Source organism: Artemia franciscana, chromosome 6, assembly GCF_032884065.1.
Source record: "Artemia franciscana chromosome 6, ASM3288406v1, whole genome shotgun sequence".
NCBI lineage: Eukaryota > Metazoa > Arthropoda > Branchiopoda > Anostraca > Artemiidae > Artemia > Artemia franciscana.
Genome location: NC_088868.1, coordinates 18763832 through 18784885, shown reverse-complemented (window position 1 = coordinate 18784885; position 21054 = coordinate 18763832). Strand labels below are relative to the sequence as shown.

The window sequence follows — 21054 nt, the reverse complement described above, 5'->3', positions numbered from 1 at the left end:
ATGAAACCTCACACACACACAAAAAAAAATTACTTCAAACTTAAAACGAACAAATATTACCCTAAATAAGAGTGGTGCTACCACCTCCATAAACGCGCTAAAGGCTAGAATGTCATTAGCGCAGTAATAAAAACAAAATATAGTTTAACAGTATTTTATTGGGACCCCATTCTCGGAAGGCCTATGCCCCCTCCACAATTCGTTTAACATCATGGTCCTCTTGGCCCAGGAATTTACAGGTGTAAATTTCAGGTTATTCCAGAATAAGTTATGGGCTCACTTCAGAGGAAACAGTAATATGTCAAGTTATCTCTGTAGATTGAGGTTCCACTGGCCCAAAGACTTACGGATATAAGTTTCAAGCAGGAAAAAATTGACCCATTTTGGGGGATTTTTTGCCACCAGCCTCGATTTTTGCTCATTAGTCATCTCGGCCTAGGGAATTATGGATGTCACTTTCAAGTCGTTTGGGCAAAAACTTTGCTTCCTTTAATTTAAGATTTATGAAAAACATTCAATCAAACTGAACAAAAAGGTTTTCTAACTCATTCAGCACACTTCCCTTTACGAACAACCTTTCAGATCTTCTTTTTCCTGAAAATATCCCTTGAAGTTCCAAGCAGACAGCCAAGGTCAACTATGCTCGCCCTTTTTTATTATCTTAAAACGCATCTGTGAACAGACTGTGAACAGACTGTGAACAGATCTGGGTAATTTGCATAATTTTGGACTCTTGGCCCTTGTTCTGCATGGGTCGTTCATCACTGGAGGCATAATTAATAGACCTTTTCACACTATTGAAATATATGAGTATCAGGAAATTCTGATCCATGGCCATGAGGGGTAACGAAATATCTGTGGGCAATAGAATACAGTAAGGATGCTGGTTTTATTCCCGTCACTTATAGGCCTAAAAACAGAGAGAGAAAATTGTGGGGAGACATTAAGTTCTTTATAAAGTGGCGCATTCACTAAGACAAGAACAGAACCCTACTTACACCATGAGTTTTCTAGCTCAGAGGGCCGAAGAAGCATACACTGTCCATTTTTTCTCTCGTGTCTTTTGATATCTTCACTTTGATATAAATATGAGTCTGAATCATCCGAGTCCTACAATAAGAGGATAAATGGAAAAATTGTATGTATCATGAAACTAAAAGCTTTAAAAAACAAATACTGAATTTTCATTGTGACAAGACATTTGTACGAATGACATTGCGACAGGTTACTCTCGTTACATCGCTCGCCACAGTTCCGGAATAGATTACATTGAACATTGTTTCAAATGGTATTAGTGGTATACAAGTAACAAGTAATTACAAGTTAGTATATTGGATAATTTTTGGTTTCATCTTAGTGACTAGACTCTAAAGGGTTTCTTTGAATTGGGTGATTACTGACTTGTCTCCTGTGAGTAACTTTGGTAACGGAGGGGCTGGGGGATAATAAAAGAAAAAAAAATTCTTTGCCATTTAACAGGGCATGATGGGTAAAAATCGAAAGGTGCTATTCTTCAACGTAAATTTCCCTAAAAAACTTACATAATTAATTCTACAATTACCTAGGTATTTTGCATACCCGATTTTGATAGACTGGTGCCCATATTACATCACTGATGGAAATGGATCCGAAATCCCTTTGGGTCTGTAATGCAAAAACGCTTATATGGGTTGAGGACACATAATTTTTAGTCCCATTATCTGCCCCCATCCCCAGATTAAAATTTTAGGTCCATTTACCTTCCACCTAGTAATTTAAGTAAATTTAAAATGATACTCCAAGCCTGGTAAGACATAGTACAGTTGCATTACCCCACTAGTTAGACGCGAAGTGATTTCAATTCCAATGGGACTGACAGTGCCAAACGTTTAAACGAATTTGAGACGTTTAAACGTCTCAAAATTGCACATGAAGCATCAAACGTCTATCAAAAAATAAAAATAAAATAAGGCAGGATAAATAAAGCAGTACGGTAATGAGAAATCCTGAGAAACTAAAGGTATATTCAACAACGACCATAACAATTCAATGCGATCCGTGAACTTCTAAATAACAAGCGTTAGTAGACACATCCCTGCTAGATAAAACTAGGTACCCTATTATACCCAATGAGGGAAGATGCACGTTATGGAAGGAATGCTTTAATCAGAAACTGAATCATCCTGCCATATGCGGGGCTCCTGACGTTTTCCTAAACAAGAAGCCAGTTCCTCTGAGTTCTTCTCCCCTTAAAGAAGAACAACAGTATAAATAAAAGGTCTAGGATTATATACAAATTTTGGCCCAGATGATGTTCAATCAGAGCTAACGCGACTAAGCGCTAAAAAACAAGTGGATGTTTAACACAAAGTTACCACAAGCATTTGAGATTTTCTCATATCCTTATCAAAACAACTACTATTGCACTCTACAGTAAAACAAGAAAATAAGTTGATAGTAACAACAACAGATGAATAAGCATAAGAAGCCAATCGGATAAGATCCTTGCAAAAACCCTCAATCACCGTCTGAGATTTATAATAAAATTCCCTGAAAGCCAACTCATATTCAGGTTCAAGGATCTACAACCCAAAACCCGGCACCAAAACGGACACAAAAGATTAATACCATTGAAATAAACAAAGATGAAAGAAAAAAAGAACCATTTGTGGGCACTAACCAGAGTTACAACCTTCAATGATTTATTCCTACTTCGTGATTTTTTTTCTTTCTAGTAAAATTATTTTTCTAGCGACAAATCTAGACTTTTCGTACAACAGAATTTTCGCAGTTTTGTTGAACCTTTCTATGGGTATATTTTTGTCTTTGTGTCCTAGAGGCACTGACAGGTTTTTCTCCAGGTACTGATAGTACTGCAGTTGACCCATAACAATATCCTGTTCTATGGCTTGCTGGACTAATCCATGTTTTTCTAATCAAATTCAAACAATTCTAAAACCAATTCTAACACTATTTTACCGAAAGGTTGAAAACACTGGGCAGAAAATAAAAAACCATAACAGGGAGTGTTTTACTAAAAATAGCGGGTTCTTTTTCATATTTATATTTGAAAGCATCTTATTAAAAAATTAGGCTGTGACATCACTATGGCAGGCACACCACCAAGGAACAGATTGAAAGCAATGTCGCCCATATAGTTTAAAAATTTGCCCTGAAAACTTTTGAGAGACAAGGGGAGTGCACTAATCAAAATTTTCCCCGCGCGCAAGAGAGGCCAGAGCCGCCACTGGCTGGTGGCATCTCTCTGATGAACCTTGATTGATAGCATTTAGTATTTTCTCAGTGGAATATTCTTTTTTTATAGGAGCTATATGTTTCTTTTGTTAGAACTTTGCACTTACTAATCACGACCATGCCTATCACCTGTATTGTTCAACACAGCTTAGATACCAATACAGTTATGAAAACTCCTATCTTGCCCATGAGAAGATTTGGTACAGAGCTCTGAACTTGGCGCCTCCTCCCGCCCGACGCGCTCCGACGCGTAGATCAAGCCCGCGCTCCGATGCGTAGATCGTACTACAACACCATAGGCGGGAACGCAATTTTGTTTTGTTGCATGCACAGTTTAGATACCAATACCAATACCAGTTTCCTGTTACCAATTAGATACCAATACCAGTTTCCTGTCTCCAGCCGCTAGCATCGCTACCGCGCACTGTGTCCCAAAAATAAATCAAATTTTCATAAATGTATATTGGTATCTAAGCTGCGATTGTTCAATGAATATTGTGTTTTTCCTTGGTGCAGGACAATCGTGCAAATACATACTCACTCAAGTGCATGTTTATAGTGACATCAATATAGGTAGCGGTTCTCTCCGTAGACGAATTTTTCAATTAGTAACACTTTGCAAACTGCAATCTCACTTTTGAGAGAGTAATTTGCAATTACTGTTATTTTTTTATTACCTTCTAATAATGTATTCTACACCAGTTACGGCACACCAGAAAAACATTAAAAGCAAAACGTGTAAAGCCAAGTTCTTTCCCGTGGAAAAATAGAAAATAAAAGAAGACAGGAGAAAATTATAACAGCATACAAATCAAAGACCTTGGGAATAAATTTTGGTTTCGTATCTGTTGCATATTCTGTGTCCTTTAAAGCTTGTTATTTAATAACATAAAAGGTTAACTCTTTTAACATAAAGCCAAAACAAAAATGGTCCAAGTTTGCAAACTTGTAAATTGTCAGCATTAAAAAGATGCTGTAAATATTTTAAATTTGCAATTACAGGAAAGAATAAAGAAAAACAGTAGAAAAAAGAAACGAAAACAAGCTTTTTGATAGACAACACGACCCATAAATACCTTGTCACTTCTCTTTTTTCCATGAAACTGGACATATTTTGCCTAAGATAAAATATATGATGAATAAGATTAAAAATAAAATAGAACTATATGAAAAAGAGAATCCATATATATATATATATATATATATATATATATATATATATATATATATATATATATATATATATATATATATATATATATATATATATATATATATATATATATATATATATATGTATATATATATATTTATATATATATATGAATGAATATATTTTATAATCTGTCAATACCACAAAGGCATGGCAATGGAGTATAAAAAAAGTAAAAAAAAGAAAAAAGAAAGACACATTCAATAAAAGGAACATATATATACAAAATAAAAACACGAATAAACTAGACTTTTTGAAAAGTAAACCACTCCAAGGATGGCAAACCTCTTGTGACGACAATTTTACACACACAAACATATATATATATATATATATATATATATATATATATATATATATATATATATATATATATATATATATATATAGACAATAACAATAAAAGTCAAATGGTAAATGAAGTCTGCTCAACGAATCACGATATTCCTTTAATTGTGGCAACAAATATATTTTTTTTTCTAGATAGCAGAAAAACAGATTCTGAAGTTCATACTATTCCAATACCAGGGGATATAATAAATCCTTCGCAGTCTTACTCCTGTCCCTAAAAAGATAAACCTTTAAATGAATGTTCCTCATATCGGCCAAAAACGGTAGCTACATTTCTTTGCGAAATTTTTGAAAACTTGATAGTGCCTGAGGATAGATAAATTTATATTTATCCCCTACACCAACTGGGATTTCAGAAAGAAATAGGGTGCGCTCATGTACTGACGGCACTGTCGTCATTTTTGATTAATGCTGATAAGTCAGGAGACCCTTCGGCCTCAACCGAGGCCGTTGATTTTGCATTAAAATCAAGTAGCTGTGGACATCAAGCCATGGCTAATTGTAGAAAAAGCCAAGACAGATAGTACCATTGATTGAGAGGCAAATCTGGCATAAGCCCTTATTAGGATTGTATAAAAATGATGTCAGTTCAATTGTTAATAGATAAGTCTATCTATGATCCATCCATGCGTCATTCCTAGGGCAAAACTAAAGTAGATAGTCATAGAAGTAAGATAATGATAGAACCTATAGTTTTCCAAATGTTTGGTTAAATGGCACGGGTAAACGGCGGGTAAACTTACTGAACTGTATAAGCGCAGGGCCAGTACTTGTATTATTCGCATTTTGTATGATGTGTATACTCATTAAACTATCATAGTTAAACTGCCTGACGGAATGATTAGGGATAGTCATACCTGATAGCACTGGACTAAGGCAACGTGCCCTAAGATCCCCAATCGCGTTTAATAACTGTATTCTGGACGCACAGTCTCGGGCGGCTTCCTCTTGTATTTTAGAAGGGATAGATGGATCTCTTATTGCTTATGCGGAAGATGTCTTCAGCCCCAGCCGAACGGTACAGGCGTTTGAGAAAACTTTTTCGATTCTGAGTCGAGAATATTCAAAGATAAATCTTAAGTTTCATCCTCTTTCATCCATCTGTTATTGTGTTTACAACTGGTCATAAATAAATTCAATTCAATTGCTTTTATGGTTACTTTACACAGCCAAGTTTGCTTTGAAGAGAGTAATAGAAGCTTCTAATGTTATTGAAAAACGAAAAATATGCGGGAGAACTGGACTAATCGATCGACGGCACTGAGTATAAAAAGAGGCAGGCTATAAGCCCCTAGTGGACCATAAATTTACAAAGCGCCTTTTGAATTACCAAAAGGCACAATCATTTAGCATTAATATCTTAACTAAATTCTTTTTCTGTTTTTATTTGCCATAAAAACTTCTACCAAACATCAAATGAAAAAACAAAACAAAAAACAACAAAACTTGAAATCGATTCAACCAATAGTTTAAGGATCTTCATTTCCTTCTGTACATGACTCACCGAAAAGTTTTTCGTGCTTTTGTTTTCTTCTTTTTTACGTTAATGTTTTCAATTTATCCCGTAAATTGCTCTACCTTTCTTTTCATTTTTACTATTCATACCAGGTTATTTTGGTGTTCCCAATTAGAAAAAAAAGATAATTCCTCCTCGCAATATATCTATTCCCTATCCCTATTTTAGCAGGAACATATATAGGGGGGTTCATATTCAGGGACCAATCCCCCCCTCACTACCTACCTCGAATTAAAAATTTTCCCAAAAATCCTGGGCACTTTATTAAATTATCAAATAGGTTCCTTTTATTATTCCCCCCCCCCCTAAAAAAATAGAATTCTCCGTGTGTGCCTGAGTCTTGATCTCAACTAAGTGATAGAAAATTTCACTTTTATATGTCTTCATCTTTTGATATTTTCTCGTAATTTAGTTTTTTTTTTCTTATACAAAGCGTGAATTCACAGTATACGTTTCTAGTCATACTTCAGCTAGATTTCCATTCTTTTATGCATGGTTTCTAATCCTAAACTTGAATTACGACTAGGGAAATCTATTTTTCTATTTATTAAAAATTATGTTACGTTCACGTAAAATATCGACAATGCTCCTGTCATCTATCTCCATAAATATTATTTTGTATGGTACATTTTTCAGGTTGCATTAACTTTTTTGAACTCGCTATTTGAGATTAAGGAAATCGAATTTAGCTGCCAAGAAAGCGGTATAATACTCCTACTATCTTCAATTGTACCTTTCGCTTCTTGTTGATTTTTACCTTTAATTAGTTCTCTTGCTTTGTATGCTCTATCTCGACATAGTTCTTTATCCTTTTGTAAACAGAAATTTTCTTTCACTAAATTATCTGTTTTCAATGGTATTACCAAAAATAAAATTGTTAAACGTTTAAGGGAAATCATGGATGAGCAGTAATAGAGACTTACGTCTTCAAATAGGCGGAGATCACACTCGATCTTTTTGGGTCCAATCTTTGGTAGCGATGACCAGTCCTTCAAGGGTGACCTCCGAAGTCTTTTGACGTCATGTGTCCTGATTGACTCCATCAACTTTTCAACAACAGACACAGGTTGTGGTGGCCTATCTTTTAATGATCGCTCCGATGCCTTGAAGAGAAGTTTTTACACTTATAAGGCTTATATCCTTATAGATGACAAAAAATAAGCAAATAGTTAAAAGTTAAAATTAGCTATTCCGAAAAATTTCTTGGATCTGATAGGATAGATGTTTATAAAATTTTAGGTTACAGTTAGCTTTTCTTTTAATGAACGCTTTGACAGCTTGAAGAAAGGTTATTACACGATTAAAGCTTACATCTTTGGAGATGAGAAACAGAGAGGAAAAAAGAAGAAATACAAAAAGTAAAAAAACATTTTCCAATAGTGGTTTTAAGTCTGGCGTGAAAGATTTTCGTAAGGCCTAGAAAGAAGAAAAAAATTTTAAAGAAGGGATCTCTACCAAACTTTGATTAATTCCATAATTACTTAAATATGTAAGTTTTTCCCTCTCAAAAATAATAATCAGTCATTCTACCTTGAAGACGACGTGAACATTTCGGGCTCCTGTAAAACTGATTTATTGTCGAGTTGCAAAAAATCGGTATATTTGAAGTTAAACTTCAAATATACCGACGCTGTGACTGTTATGACAAACTCAAAATGATTTCAGTGTAAGTGATTAATGTTTCTTCATAGATTATAGGATATTTAATAGATTCGATTAGAGAGACATATATGCTCTCCTTTCAACCTCTGCGCATGACGACGGCTGAGCTTGCAGAGTCACACCACCAACTCCTACCCCAAGCCACAGGATTTGAACCTACATCACGATCTGAACTCTCGTTCCAGAGGATATAGGATTCTAACCCCAGTTTGTCATCCACTCGGCTAGGGTAGCTTTAGAAAACTTAGTCTAAAAGCAGTACCTCTCCACAACAAGAATTCTAATAGATTTGCAGGTCGGATAAACAAAGCACTGCAGCTTTATATCGTAGTGAGACAGCAGAGACAGGAAAAAACATAAGAATAGTATAAAAAAATAAGGATAAAAATGCACAAAAGAAAATAAGGTAGATGCATAAAATCTGCTGCCTCGAGAGGAGAATATTGTTAAATATTCTCTTGTCCACTGGAAAAAAGTGTATCTACCTCACTACATACTAAATAGAATCACATGAAATTTTTCTTGAAAGCTATGAATAAGACATATGATGGACTTTGAGAGATAAGTTTGCGTAGATCATTAAAAAAAAAAAAAAAAAAAAAAAAAAAAAAAAAAAAAAAAAAAAAAAAAAAAAAAAAAAAAAAAACTAAAGAAGGAATATTCATCATGCAAGAGAAAAAAATGGCTGACGAACATTTCCATTATTTGATGAGAGACGCGAAAGAACGGCATGGATATCTTCCATATATGTTTATAAGAGCTTTTTAGGCAACCATAAGGTAGAAATTAGTACAATATTGTACAACAACTATTGACATGAAACCCAATATGGATGTAACATTTCATTTAAGATACATTCCTTGAGCGTCTATTTGGACTTTTCAACGGATGGCCCTAGATCCGTTGGTGACGAACACGTAAAACGGTTCCACCACATCACTTCCCAAATGGAGAAGCTTAATCAAGGCAAATGAAGTACTGCGACGTTGTCCGAACACAATCGCACCTAATTTACATAAAACAGTAATAAATGGATTATCAGACATATACAGAAATTCTGAAATTAGATCTGGATTAAGGGAGGAAACATCGTTTAGCAAAAGAATGTTTTGGTTCGATAACTGAAACTTCTACTAGTTTTTCCATTCAAGTGATTATAGGACTATCTACGCATACATTTGCATTTCCTTTTTCAATTAGAGGCTGCTAAAACTTTACTTTTCGTTTCACAGACATTATTGAATTTTAGTACAAATAAATCCGTGAGTCAGTAGAATGCATAAAACCTGGCAGAATGTATGAAAATTAAAATCAAGTTGCCATCAAGCAATGACTAATTGGAGAAAAAGCCAAGACACATAGTCTGAGTGAGAGGCAAAGGTGGCTTAAGCCTTTCCAGGATAGTATAAAACTGATGCCATTTTCTCTTGTTGATAGATAGTCTATCATCCATCCATCCTAGGGCAGAACTAGGGTAGATAGAATATAAGTAAAAACTAAAGAGGGGAGGAAAAATAGAAGAAGAGGTAAATGACATCAACAGAAAAATGTATTTAACACTGATCCAAGCATGTATATTCAAAAGATGGCTGGATTTTGAGAGTCTTCTGAAACTAGAGATAGCGAGGGCGACAGGATGTTTATTGTCTGTACTGTGGCAATTGTAAATCGTTAAGCGACTGTCGAAGAGAAGATATACACTGTTTCCACTTGCTTACCATCAACTTTTAAGGAAAGGAGGTTGAAATTTCCCTGAGATATTTTAACCACAACTTTGGATTTGCATTAATCTGCATCATAAACGGTTTCGTTGCTTGAGAGATACTGTCCAACCGGCTTTGGAGTTCTTGGGAGGGGGGAGCAGAGCTAGCTGACCGACATCATCAACATAACCTAGTTTGTCAAATATAATCCAATCTATTTTCCTCCCATGATCGGCGGGTACCAGAAAGAGGATGGCATGTAGGAATAAGTTGAACAAATGAGGGGAGTGGATGCATCCCTGGAGGATTTCGACAGTTATCAAGACTTCACCAGAGTCCATCGATAGTAACTATTTGGCTTTTAAAATTGTTTTACATGTACTCAATGATTCTGATGATTTTATCTGGAATATCGTAGTGTTATAAAATATGCCGCAAACTTATCCTCCATATGAGGACAAAGGCCGGGCGATAGTCAATAAATAGTTGACAGACCTCTTTATTAAACTTAATTCTTCATTCCACAGCACGCAGCAAAAATATGGTCGACAGTTGATCATCCAGGTCGGAGTCCGACCTGATATTTATTAATAACAGGTGCTGTGATTGCTAGGATTCTGCGGAGGAGGATCTTAGTCAGAATTCTTGTTTGGTGGCTTGTCAGGCTGATGGGCCGGAGGTTTCACATTCTCTGTTTGAGGTTTTTTCATGGATTGGGACTACTGCTGCCTTATACCACTGTCGTGGGACATATCCAGTGAACAATGTGGCTAATTTAATGATGTGGCATAGATTAACGACTTCTTTTGAGTCGGCATTTATTAGCCCCACAGAGGCACAACCTGGTCCTGAAGCTTTGCCTCACTTCAGTGATTCAACGGACTCTTTGGTCTCAGATCTTAGTGGGGGTGGTGGAGTGATACTTTCAGTGATTCGGAACCATCTTAGGATGCTTGGTTCCGTCACTACTTGTGGGTTTAAATGCTTCTCAAGACAATCCTTGCAGTCGTATGATGTCTTCAGTAATCTAAGGTTATTCATCTTTAAACTTCCTGCCAAGAATGCCATTTGCGGTCTCTAGTATTGCGGAGGTGGCATGCTCGGCTAAGCCGAAAATCACTCCGAGAGTTGAGAGGGGAGTAGATATACTGTTTCAACACCTTTAGACAAACACACAGATAGTCTATGCTTATAGAGAGGTAGTCTATAGCCTATTGTCATAGATAGTCTATAGTTTACAGAAAAAACACATAGATAGTCTATTTAAAGCTTGAATCATCTCCTCTTGCGTCTTCGATAAATAGATGGCAACAAACGAGTCGATTACAACTGAATTAACAATTCTTTTTTCTAAGGAAAGTAGTAAAAATTCGATTCGGATAAAAAAGTGGAATGGTTTTCAAATATACAACTATTCGATTCACTCGACGCATCCCTGGAAATAAGAATGAGGCAAACATGGGTTCACAAAACTAAAGGTTCACCAATATATCACTTTGGAGGTGCCTGCCTTTAAAATTTGTTATCAATTTCCGCGGTTAGATGTATCTCATCTATTGCCCCAGAACTCCACACAGTTTCCAGCGGTCTAAGGCAATATGAACTTTATAGCATGAATAACAGGATTTACTCTAGGGTGGGATGCGACTACGATAAAGATGCTAGAAAAATAAAAATATTTGGGCATTATCTTGATGTTTGTGGTTCACCAGATTAAGGAAAAAATATATAAAACAACATTACAAACGAATGACTATCACTAAACTACTTAGGAAAGAGTGTCATATTCAATGGAATGAAATAAAAGGACTAAAATCAGCTCTTTGTGTTAAACCATTTCTAACTTAAACACCTCCCATCTTTAACATCTCTCATCTTTAACATCTTATTCTCAGGGTTATAAAAAGTTTTAAAGGAATGAAAGATAAAACAACCCGAGAAACGCAGAAGAAGAAAACCGTGCAAACAATAAATGATTTGTAAAAAAAAAATTATATGCAAATGTGCAAGCACTTCATAGATTTAAACGAGGAAACGGGATATTTCATTTGTTGACTTTAACATACTCATTCCTATTTGTACAAATAAATTCGACATTACTTTCACATAAACTATCCCAGAGCATGTGGATGAACATTGCCTTATTTATTTTTTTTTTTAGATAGGAATTTGTCCCTGGTCATTTGAGCATATGCATCTGCAGTAAAAAACACATTCTGTCCGTTAAATTTCACACTTCTGCTTTGTGTCTAGTCTTTAATAAAAGTCAAGCAGTAAAGCTGGAGTCGGTTCTTCGGTATCCGGGTCGTATTCCATTGGATATAAAGTCTGGGCAGTAGCTTGCTAATTTTGGTACCGGAGAAATTAAAGGTTTTAAAAATCGGGGACACCAATTGTTATTTTTGGTGCTTGGAACAATCAACAAAGTAGATTAGAACGCATGGTAGTACATAAATATACAAAGGATACCGGTGGGATCATCACTTGCTTGGACCGTTGTGCTGGAAAAAACACATTCCAATAATATCATTAGATGGGTAAGACTGGGAACAAATTCTTCGTTGGTGTATTACCTTCAATCCCTTTCCTCCAAGAACCAAAATCTGAAGTAAAAAAATAAAAAAACTACCTTTTCTTTGAAGTATCCCTGGTCTAGCAAACAAGAAACAAGCCGGAGGAAATTTCCCAGAGGCCCTGCACCTTCCAAACAAATTAGAAAACTTTTCAGAGGTAAAAAATTATTTGAACGACAGGGTTTACAAGTAGCCCATGGAGCTACTTACATGCACATATCAGCGATATATTATCATACTGGCTGTGGAATTTGTTGTTTTGTTAGAGTGCCAGAATTAGCGAACTACAACTTCGATTTTAAATTTCAAAAGTACACCAGCAGAGATACCAAATACACAAATCTTATTGAAACCCACAATTATGCAAAAAAGGGAGCGTAAAAGTGAAAAATATTTATCAAAATTATGAAATATCGGGTTCTATTATAAAGGAATATGATAGGCTTTGGCACAGATAAGAAATCCCCCAGCAAAACCTAAGATAAAGATAACATTTATTTCCATAAGAATGTCATAAGCTCTAAGAGTCAGATAAGCTTACAGCATCAGACAAAAAAAAAGAAAAAGAAAAAAAAAGAAATAACTCAGAAACAACGTTTATACCTTGAAAACTAATTAAAAAAAATTTAAAAAGTGTGAATGCACACAATTGTGTCAAACACATAAAATTATCAGAATTAAAATTAAAATTTTTTTTATTAAAATACAGCAAAAAAAAAAATGTCAAAAAATAATAAGATAAAGAGGGAAAGAAGATTTATTTATTTAGTGTTTGTATTATATCATAACTAATTTATGATCAAAGTAGAGAAAATAAATATAATTTTAACACATAAACTTCAGAGGAAATAAACTCCAACTTTCTGAAATTTTTAAATTTTTTAGATTTGTCAAAATCGAAAAACAATCCTAAGTAAACAAACACCAATGGTTTTATTTAAATTAGTAAGGCGACAAAACCAGATTTTTAAAAGCGCAGTTTAGCAATTTTACCTTTCTTAAAAGCGGTCTTGCTCTAATAACTTCAAGTAATGCTGCGTGTGGATCCTTTTTCAATGAGACGGGCTCAACTTTGTTCAGACAGTAACGTTTTTTCTTTATATCTTCCATAAGAGCTTCATAAGGAGTTAAGTCAAATGTAAGAGGCTCTTTTTCTCGAAGTTCAACATGACGGAGTCGAACACCACACCGTAGCTGATGCATTACGTCCATCCAAGATTTTATCTAGACAAAAAGAAAAATGAACATACAGTCAGTAAATGTCCTCCAAAGGTGACAAATTTTATAGGTCGTTTGGTAAGTACAGCCAGTTTTGTCTCAAGAATCAGGGATTGAATTTGAACTCTATGGAGAATCTTTTCTTTTTTTAGTTGGGAGGGGGGGGGCAAGAAGCCTTAATATTTCATGTTCGGGAGAAGAAAACCAATTTTTCTTTATCTGGTCGTCAGAAAAAGTATACGTCACGGTTTTCTTTTCCTTTTTTATGGCTGTCGTTCGACAGGCTCTTTAACTAGTTTTCACACAATAAAAATGGCATTCAAGCTCACCATAGTAGCTATGGATATTCAGGCTTAAAGACAGTTTTAAAATCAATCATATGGAAATAAAACCTAGCCTGATCATTTTTCTCAGGCTGGGTTTTATGTTTCGAATGAATACTTTTGAATTTTGGGGGAGGAGGGTCAAAACCCAGATCCTTATCTCCCTCACATGAGTATCAACCGTTCGTCACCAAATTTTTGCAAAATGTTGTTCAAAAAATAAAAAAGGACCTCGTAACAGTAGCTCATTTATTAACCAAGAGGAGAACAAAAAGGCTGAAAAATGCTCAAAGCTGCAAAAAAAGTTTAATGTAAATTCTGTAGAAAATTTAATATTCGGGAAATGTGGACTTCCCAAAATCTCGAGGAGGACTAAGTCGTTATACTACGTAGAATTTAATAGTGAATGAAAGAAGAAGGTGGATTTCCTATTACAACAACATAAGGGTTTCCATGCACGTCTTTCTGCGAAAATTTTCAAGGGTGGGATGAAAATTTTTAAGCCTAAGAATGACGAAATAAAGTTATGATGTATATTGATTATAATTCTCTCCAGAATTCTCATATAATTTATACACTTGTGTTATTGGTGCTTGTGTATTGTTATATAAATGCTTCTTAAAAGGCATTCATCGCTGGTTGTCTAATTTTTCAGTACTGCTCTGCCCACCCTGCTTCCACCCTACTATTTCGATTGTTGATAGGTCTCAACCGTGAAATGTTAGATCTGGATCGCATTCAGATTCAATGATAAGCTAAAATACGTTGGGTTAAACGAGAAAGCCAAACATCAAATTTTGTTGATACCAGGCCAAACTGTGTTGCACGCAGTTTTACATCAACAGTCAGCAAACGCCATATCCTCCTCCTTGGGAGATCCATGGAAGACTGCTTCTAAGTTCAACTTTATTTAGAGGGTAAACATTGAAGCAACAGATTTTTATGAAAGCTTCTATTAGAGTTCATTACTTTAAACTTCAGAGGGTCAAACCTTCAGAGATTCAAAGAGACCAATCTTCGAGGAAATAAACACTCGTTTTCAGGTATGGTATTCATCACAATGATACCATGCCTAGAACCAATACCATGGAAACAATGCCATGGCTATTGACTGTTTGATTGAAACGTAGGTGACGCTTCGGTATTTAGTTTTTACAAGCAAGATATGTTGGTAATAAACTACTAGGCTTGTAAACTGTCGCACTTCTTAGGACCTTTTCCTTTATTTATTTATTTTGTCTTTTTTTATTTTTTTGCTCCCTCTTGTGGCTTATTTCTCAGCACTTCAGTGAAATCAGCACTTTTTAACTATAAAAATTAAAAGAATAAAAAAATTTAAAGTAGCTCTGATCAATTTCCTAGATTATACTAAAAATTGACGGAAATGGCTCTGTTAGCACTGGCTCTTGTAGAATTATCATTCCACCCTAATAAATAGAGCCAAAGGAGCCGGATCAGATATTTAATAAAATGACTTGACCTGATTCAGATCTAGAATGCAAATTCAGAGACAAAAAAAATATAAAGAAGGCTTTGAGAATTTCGAAGTCATTATTTAAGAGAGAATCAGCGACAAGGGCCTTCTTATAATTCTCATTTCTAAGATAAGTGTAAAAAGGAGCGAAAAAAAATAATATTATATATGATTATGTACTTAGGTTTACACACTGTCTCTATTTAATGGGCCAAACTATTTCTATTTTAGATTAAACAGCTTTTAAGCGATACTGTGTCAATTTTGCAGGTTGATCTAAAACTAAACAGAGTTGTCGGGTCTAGGCTATGTATTACAAATTCAAAAATCTAAAAAGTAGTATAAGCGAAAAGAGGTAAGCAAGTGGTTTACGTACAGTACATTAAAAAATCTTTTAGACGTTTAAATTAAATTATTTCTCCTTATCATTTTTTCTTTCCACCTTTGAATTTTACAGTAGCCTTGAAGCTACATAATTGCATAGGAGTGTACTATCCTTCTCTTGGCTCAATAGAAAATTTATTTCTTTTCTCTATATATCCCCTTCTCGTTTCCAATATATGTTGTTCATTGTAATTATCTCTAACATTCTCTTGGCGATGTCTAATTCACCAGATAAAGACGAGGTTAGTTTCACGATACACAAGTCAAGCTTCAGACGTATTTAAATTTTCTTGTCAATTTTATCTTGCAAGTTGTTCAGCAGAATAAATAAGTAATTGATTGAGGCTACTATACCAGTTCCTCGGAACATTGATGTGATTCTGTTTGGTCATCTAAGCCAGCTCGAAAAAGGGCCCAAGATGCAGATAATTCTAAAGCGTCAGATACATAAGCACGGCATATGTTGGCATAATGGACGTCAGCTGCATTCAAATTCAGCTGTAGCTGTTGAGCACATACCTAAAAAGGGACAAATAGACAAATGTTAATCAAAGAGCCCCTCTTACTTGTAATCGGATATTTTCCCCTGATTGTGCAGAAAATATGGTTGTAAAATGGATTCATTCTTAAAAAAATTTCACATTTTTCATACAAACTATAGACCACAGACATATGTACAGTAGAGAAGTCCAACTGAACAGTTTTTGGTAACCGATAAACTTGGTGCTTGTACTCGTCTGTCTTCAGTTATTCTCCCAAAGATTGTTTTTATGGATGTTGCCTATTGAAAGGAAGCTAATTCAGGACAATTAGTCATTACAAAAAAAAAAATCAAGAGAATTAAGTGTAAATTTTGAAATAATCACACTTTTTTATGATTACTTATCAGTTTTAAACCTATGACCGTTTAGTAAATATTATTAATAAATATGGATTGATAATTCGAATAAACTAATCGTTTAGTCAACACGGCAACACTGTTACAAAAACATCCATCATCGTCATGACAAACAGCTGCAAAACAGGCCTAATATACGATACCTATTTTCAACATTGTTTTTTTTTCCGTTTGACATCTGTATATATTTTAAGTCTGTGTTATAGACACATCCCATTTAAAACGTTCCAGCGTTATTATAATCCTTTTAGAAAGATATGAGCAGGCATAACATACAGAGCTGAACTTTGAGACGGTTTTGGGTTGCGCTCCAGTATCCGTAATCACATGGAAGCGTACAGGAGAAACGCTAATCTAGTTTTATTTACCCGTTTCCTAGTGTCCTAGAAACGAAAATTTTCCAAGAATCCCCTTGCAGTTGGTGTCTTTGCTGTAAAACAGAACGTTATACTTATTAACTCTTAAGAACGGTCATTCAGACAGTCAGGGAAAACCACGCTGGACTTCTGAAAAAAAACTGAGACTCGTTTTGAAATCTAGAGAAAAAAAAAATACATACACGTTTTAGAGGCTATGGGAGAAACTCAAGGCAGGTCTTTACGAAAGAGGTATTTCCATGTTCAAAATAGCCTTAGGAAATGGATAAAGTAAAAAACGTGGACTATATACCGATAAAAGCTACGTTTTACGATATGAAACACGAGCCTGTACACCTTCAATAGAAAAAAATAATACTAAAGACTAAGTTACCTCTTTTCCCCAGTAAAAATACAAACATTGCGTTTCTGAACTTTGAGCTCAATTTCTTTCCTTTTTCTTACCTTTATGATCTCTCTTCGCAGGTGATGGTTAAATATTGTTTCTAACTATTGAACTCTACAGGAATTTATAGTTTTCATAATTTGTTTCTTTGGATTTCGTACCATGTGTTGAAAACTGAACCTCATTCTACTTTTCTAAAACATGACTCTCTTAATTGTGGTCCGATTTTTTGTTCTTTTCTTTTGCTTGAACTAAATTGTTACAATGGGATGACAAAGACAATTGTGACTTTTCAACTGTAGCGACAGTTTTATTTTAAGGCTAAAATAATTAAGCAACTAAAATATATAAAATTTAACCCAGTAAAAAGATAAGAATCAACAAAAGGTCATTGCTATGTCCAGGTTTAATCCCTTCCCTAAAAATATAAATTTGTATATCTGGCTATGTAATGACTAAAAAACTAACTAATAAAAACCGCTTCGCAAGTTGAGTCCCCTCTCTCTAAATCAAAATCCTGAGTAGAGCTATAAGAAAGGTGTAGCCAGAATACTTCAAAGAAATTGTACTAGACCAGGATCCCCGCACCATCAGTGATCCATGGATCACGGAAAATGTCTACCAACTCCGCAGTCGGAAGCCTTTGTAAACGTTCTGTAATATAACTTATTCTAAAGCAGTAATTGAGCATTCCATAAAAGTCAAAGTTAATACAGCAAACTAAAGAAGCGAGGCGAAAATTCGGTTCAGTTGGATTCACAGCTTTGACTGAGTAACACCTTCTTCGTGGCCTCTGTTACATCTTGCTCTATTCATGAATATTTCAATGAGTCTTTCAGGAGTCTATTTTAATGTGGTTGTTAATCAACTACACAAATCAGGCGAGAAAAAATCTCACACATCTTGATTAAAATGTTGAAAATGGTCACACAAATAGCTAACACAACCAGGTTGTCACTTGCTTACTTGTTTCAAACAGTTCGTGGTAACGAACTGTAGTAAGGAGCGACCCGGCTCAATAGTAAACGAAACTCTAAAAAACGGAATTTTGATGCTAAAAGATACATAAAAAGAATCGAATTTTTATGCTGATTCTAGATATATAAGTTTCATCAAATTTAATCTTTGTCATCAAAAGTTACGAGCCTGAGAAAATTTGCCTTATTTTGGAAAATAGGGGGAAACACCCCCTAAAAGTCATAGAATCTTAAACGAAAATCACACCATCGTGTTCAGCGTATAAGAGAACCCTCTAGCATAAATTTCAAGCTCCTATCTACAAAAATGTGGAATTTCGTATTTTTTGCCAGAAGACAGATCACGGGTGCGTGTTTATTTGTTTTTTTTTTCCCAGGGGTCATCGTATCGACCAAGTGGTCCTAGAATCCCGCAAGAGGGCTCATTCTAACGGAAATGAAAATTCTAGTGCCCTTTTTAAGTGACCAAAAAAATTGGAGGGCACCTAGGCCCCCTCCCACGCTCATTTTTTCCCAAAGTCAACGGATCCAAATTTTGAGATAGCCATTTTGTTCTGCATAGTCGAAAACCATATTAACTATGTCTTTGGAATGACTCACTCCCCCACAGTCCGTGGGGGAGGGGCTGCAAGTTACAAACTTTGTCCAGTGTTTACAAACAGTAATGGTTATTGGGAAGTGTACAGACGTTTTCAGGGGGATTTTTTTGGTTTGGGGTGGGGTTGAGGGAAGGAGGCTATGTGGGAGGATCTTCTCTTGGAGGAAGAGAAATTCAAAGAAAAGGGCGCGGGATTTTCTAGCATTACTATAAAAAAAAACAATGAAAATATAAACACGAAAAAGTTTTTCAACTGAAAGTAAAGAGTAGCATTAAAACTTAAAACTAACAGAGATTATTACGCATATGAGGGGTTCTAAAAATACTTTAGCATAAAGAGCGAGGTATTTAGGAGGAGATAAATACCTTGCTCTTTATGCTAAGTGTTTTAAGTAATTTCAACTACTTATTCCACGGCCTTTCTGATTCAGGGTCATTCTTAAAGAATTGGGACAAAACTTAAGATTTAGTGTAAAAGGCGAGGTATTAGCGAGGGTACAAACCCCCTCGTATACATAATAAAAATATAAGATTATGAAAGTTTGTTACGTAAGTTAATTCTTAAGTTACGTATATTTTTTACTAATAAAAACGAGGGGACAAACCCCCTCATATACATAATAAAATATATAAGAGCATAAAAGTTTGTTACGCAAGTTAATTCTTAAGTTACGTATATTTTTTACTAATAAAAACTTTCGTTAAAAATTAAAAGTTCTAGTTGCCTTTTTAAGTAACCGAAAAATTTGAGGGCAACTAGGCCTTCTTCCCCACCCCTTATTTCTCAAAATCGTCGGATCAAAACTAAGAGAAAGCCGTTTAGCCAAAAAAATTAATATACAAATTTCATTTTACTAATTAATGTGCGGAGAGCCAAAATCAAAAATGCATTCATTCAAAAACGTTCAGAAATTAAATAAAAAAAACTAGTTTTTTAAACTGAAAGTAAGGAGCGATATTAAAACTTAAAACGGACAGAAATTACTCCGTATATGAAATGGGTTGTCCCCTCCGCAATCCCTTGCTCTTTACGCTAAAGTTTGATTCTTTGTCACAATTATACTTTTTAAAACAATTAAAAACTTTGGCGTAAAGAGCAAGGGATTGCGGAGGGGACAACCCATTTCATATACAGAGTAATTTCTGTCCGTTTTAAGTTTTAATATCGCTCCTTACTTTCAGTTTAAAAAACTAGTTTTTTTTAATTTAATAACTTACTTAAGATCTCTCCATTCTCACCAAACGCATTGGACACATCCCCTTTGACAAGGCATGAGCCAGAGCTCCCCATGACGATTTATCTAGTGTTATTCTCAATTACTCTGCCACAGATCGGCAGTAGTAGTTTTAATCTATAGAAGCATAACTTAAATTTTTAATGCATGCAAACCCAATACAGCAATCGAGTACGTTTGCCCTGAGAACTTATTAAGATTATTAGAGCAGAGCAAAAGAAGAACAAGACTGCCTCCTCTTAAAAAACAAAAGAAATGTACCCCCTAGATTTTAAAATAAGTTTGCCACCCCACCCTATATTCTTGTGAATTGATGTCACTGGGTCCCTTTGCTAACTTGTATCTTTTACTCTGGCAGAGCATGATTTTCGTTTTGTAGAGCCAGTTTGGTAAAAGCTGTAATCAACTAGTAAATTCAAATCAAAAATAAGTAAATAAAGAGTTGGCACACAAGCTATTAAGACAAATACTCTCCTTTCATGCACATTCTGAACGCATAACTTTTACTAAGATTTGACTGCACCATCAAAATTAATGGAGTAAAACCGAATTTGCCCGATCTTACAAAAAGAACCCCCCTTAAAGAAATAACAAATGAAAATACAGAGAAAACGGTTACAATATTTTAAAACAAAGCAGTGGACAAAATAAGCAGAAAAGCAACAAACATCAAATAATAAAGAAATCCGAATATTTCCACTTCACGACCAGAAGCTACGTCCTGGCTTCTGGACGTGAAGTGGAAATATTCGGATTTCTTTATTATTTGATGTTTATTGCTTTTCTGTTTGTTTTGCCCCCTTCTTTGTTTTGAAATATTGTACCCGTTTTCTCTCTATTTTCACTTGTTAAATTATGTAAGTAAAAAAGCAGTTTAGTCTAAGAAATTATCTCCCAAAAAAGAGATCAAGTCCATGATAAAAGTCTCTACGT

The 21054-nt window shown here is 34.9% G+C and overlaps 1 protein-coding gene across 2 annotated transcripts in view; it reads right to left on the bottom strand.

Moving 5' to 3' along the window:
- The window catches only part of LOC136028144 (protein spire homolog 1-like), a 68100-nt gene that overhangs the window by 12640 nt on the left and 34406 nt on the right, over positions 1-21054 (bottom strand). The window contains exons 5-9 of one of the 2 annotated variants that reach the window (XM_065705805.1): positions 16006-16170; positions 13246-13476; positions 7238-7417; positions 4311-4352; positions 999-1110 (exon numbers count right to left, since the gene is read on the bottom strand). In XM_065705805.1, coding sequence (XP_065561877.1) covers positions 999-1110; positions 4311-4352; positions 7238-7417; positions 13246-13476; positions 16006-16170 — 730 coding nt within the window. The remainder of the gene's footprint in view (positions 1-998; positions 1111-4310; positions 4353-7237; positions 7418-13245; positions 13477-16005; positions 16171-21054) is intronic. The other variant, XM_065705806.1, reaches the window with a different exon arrangement.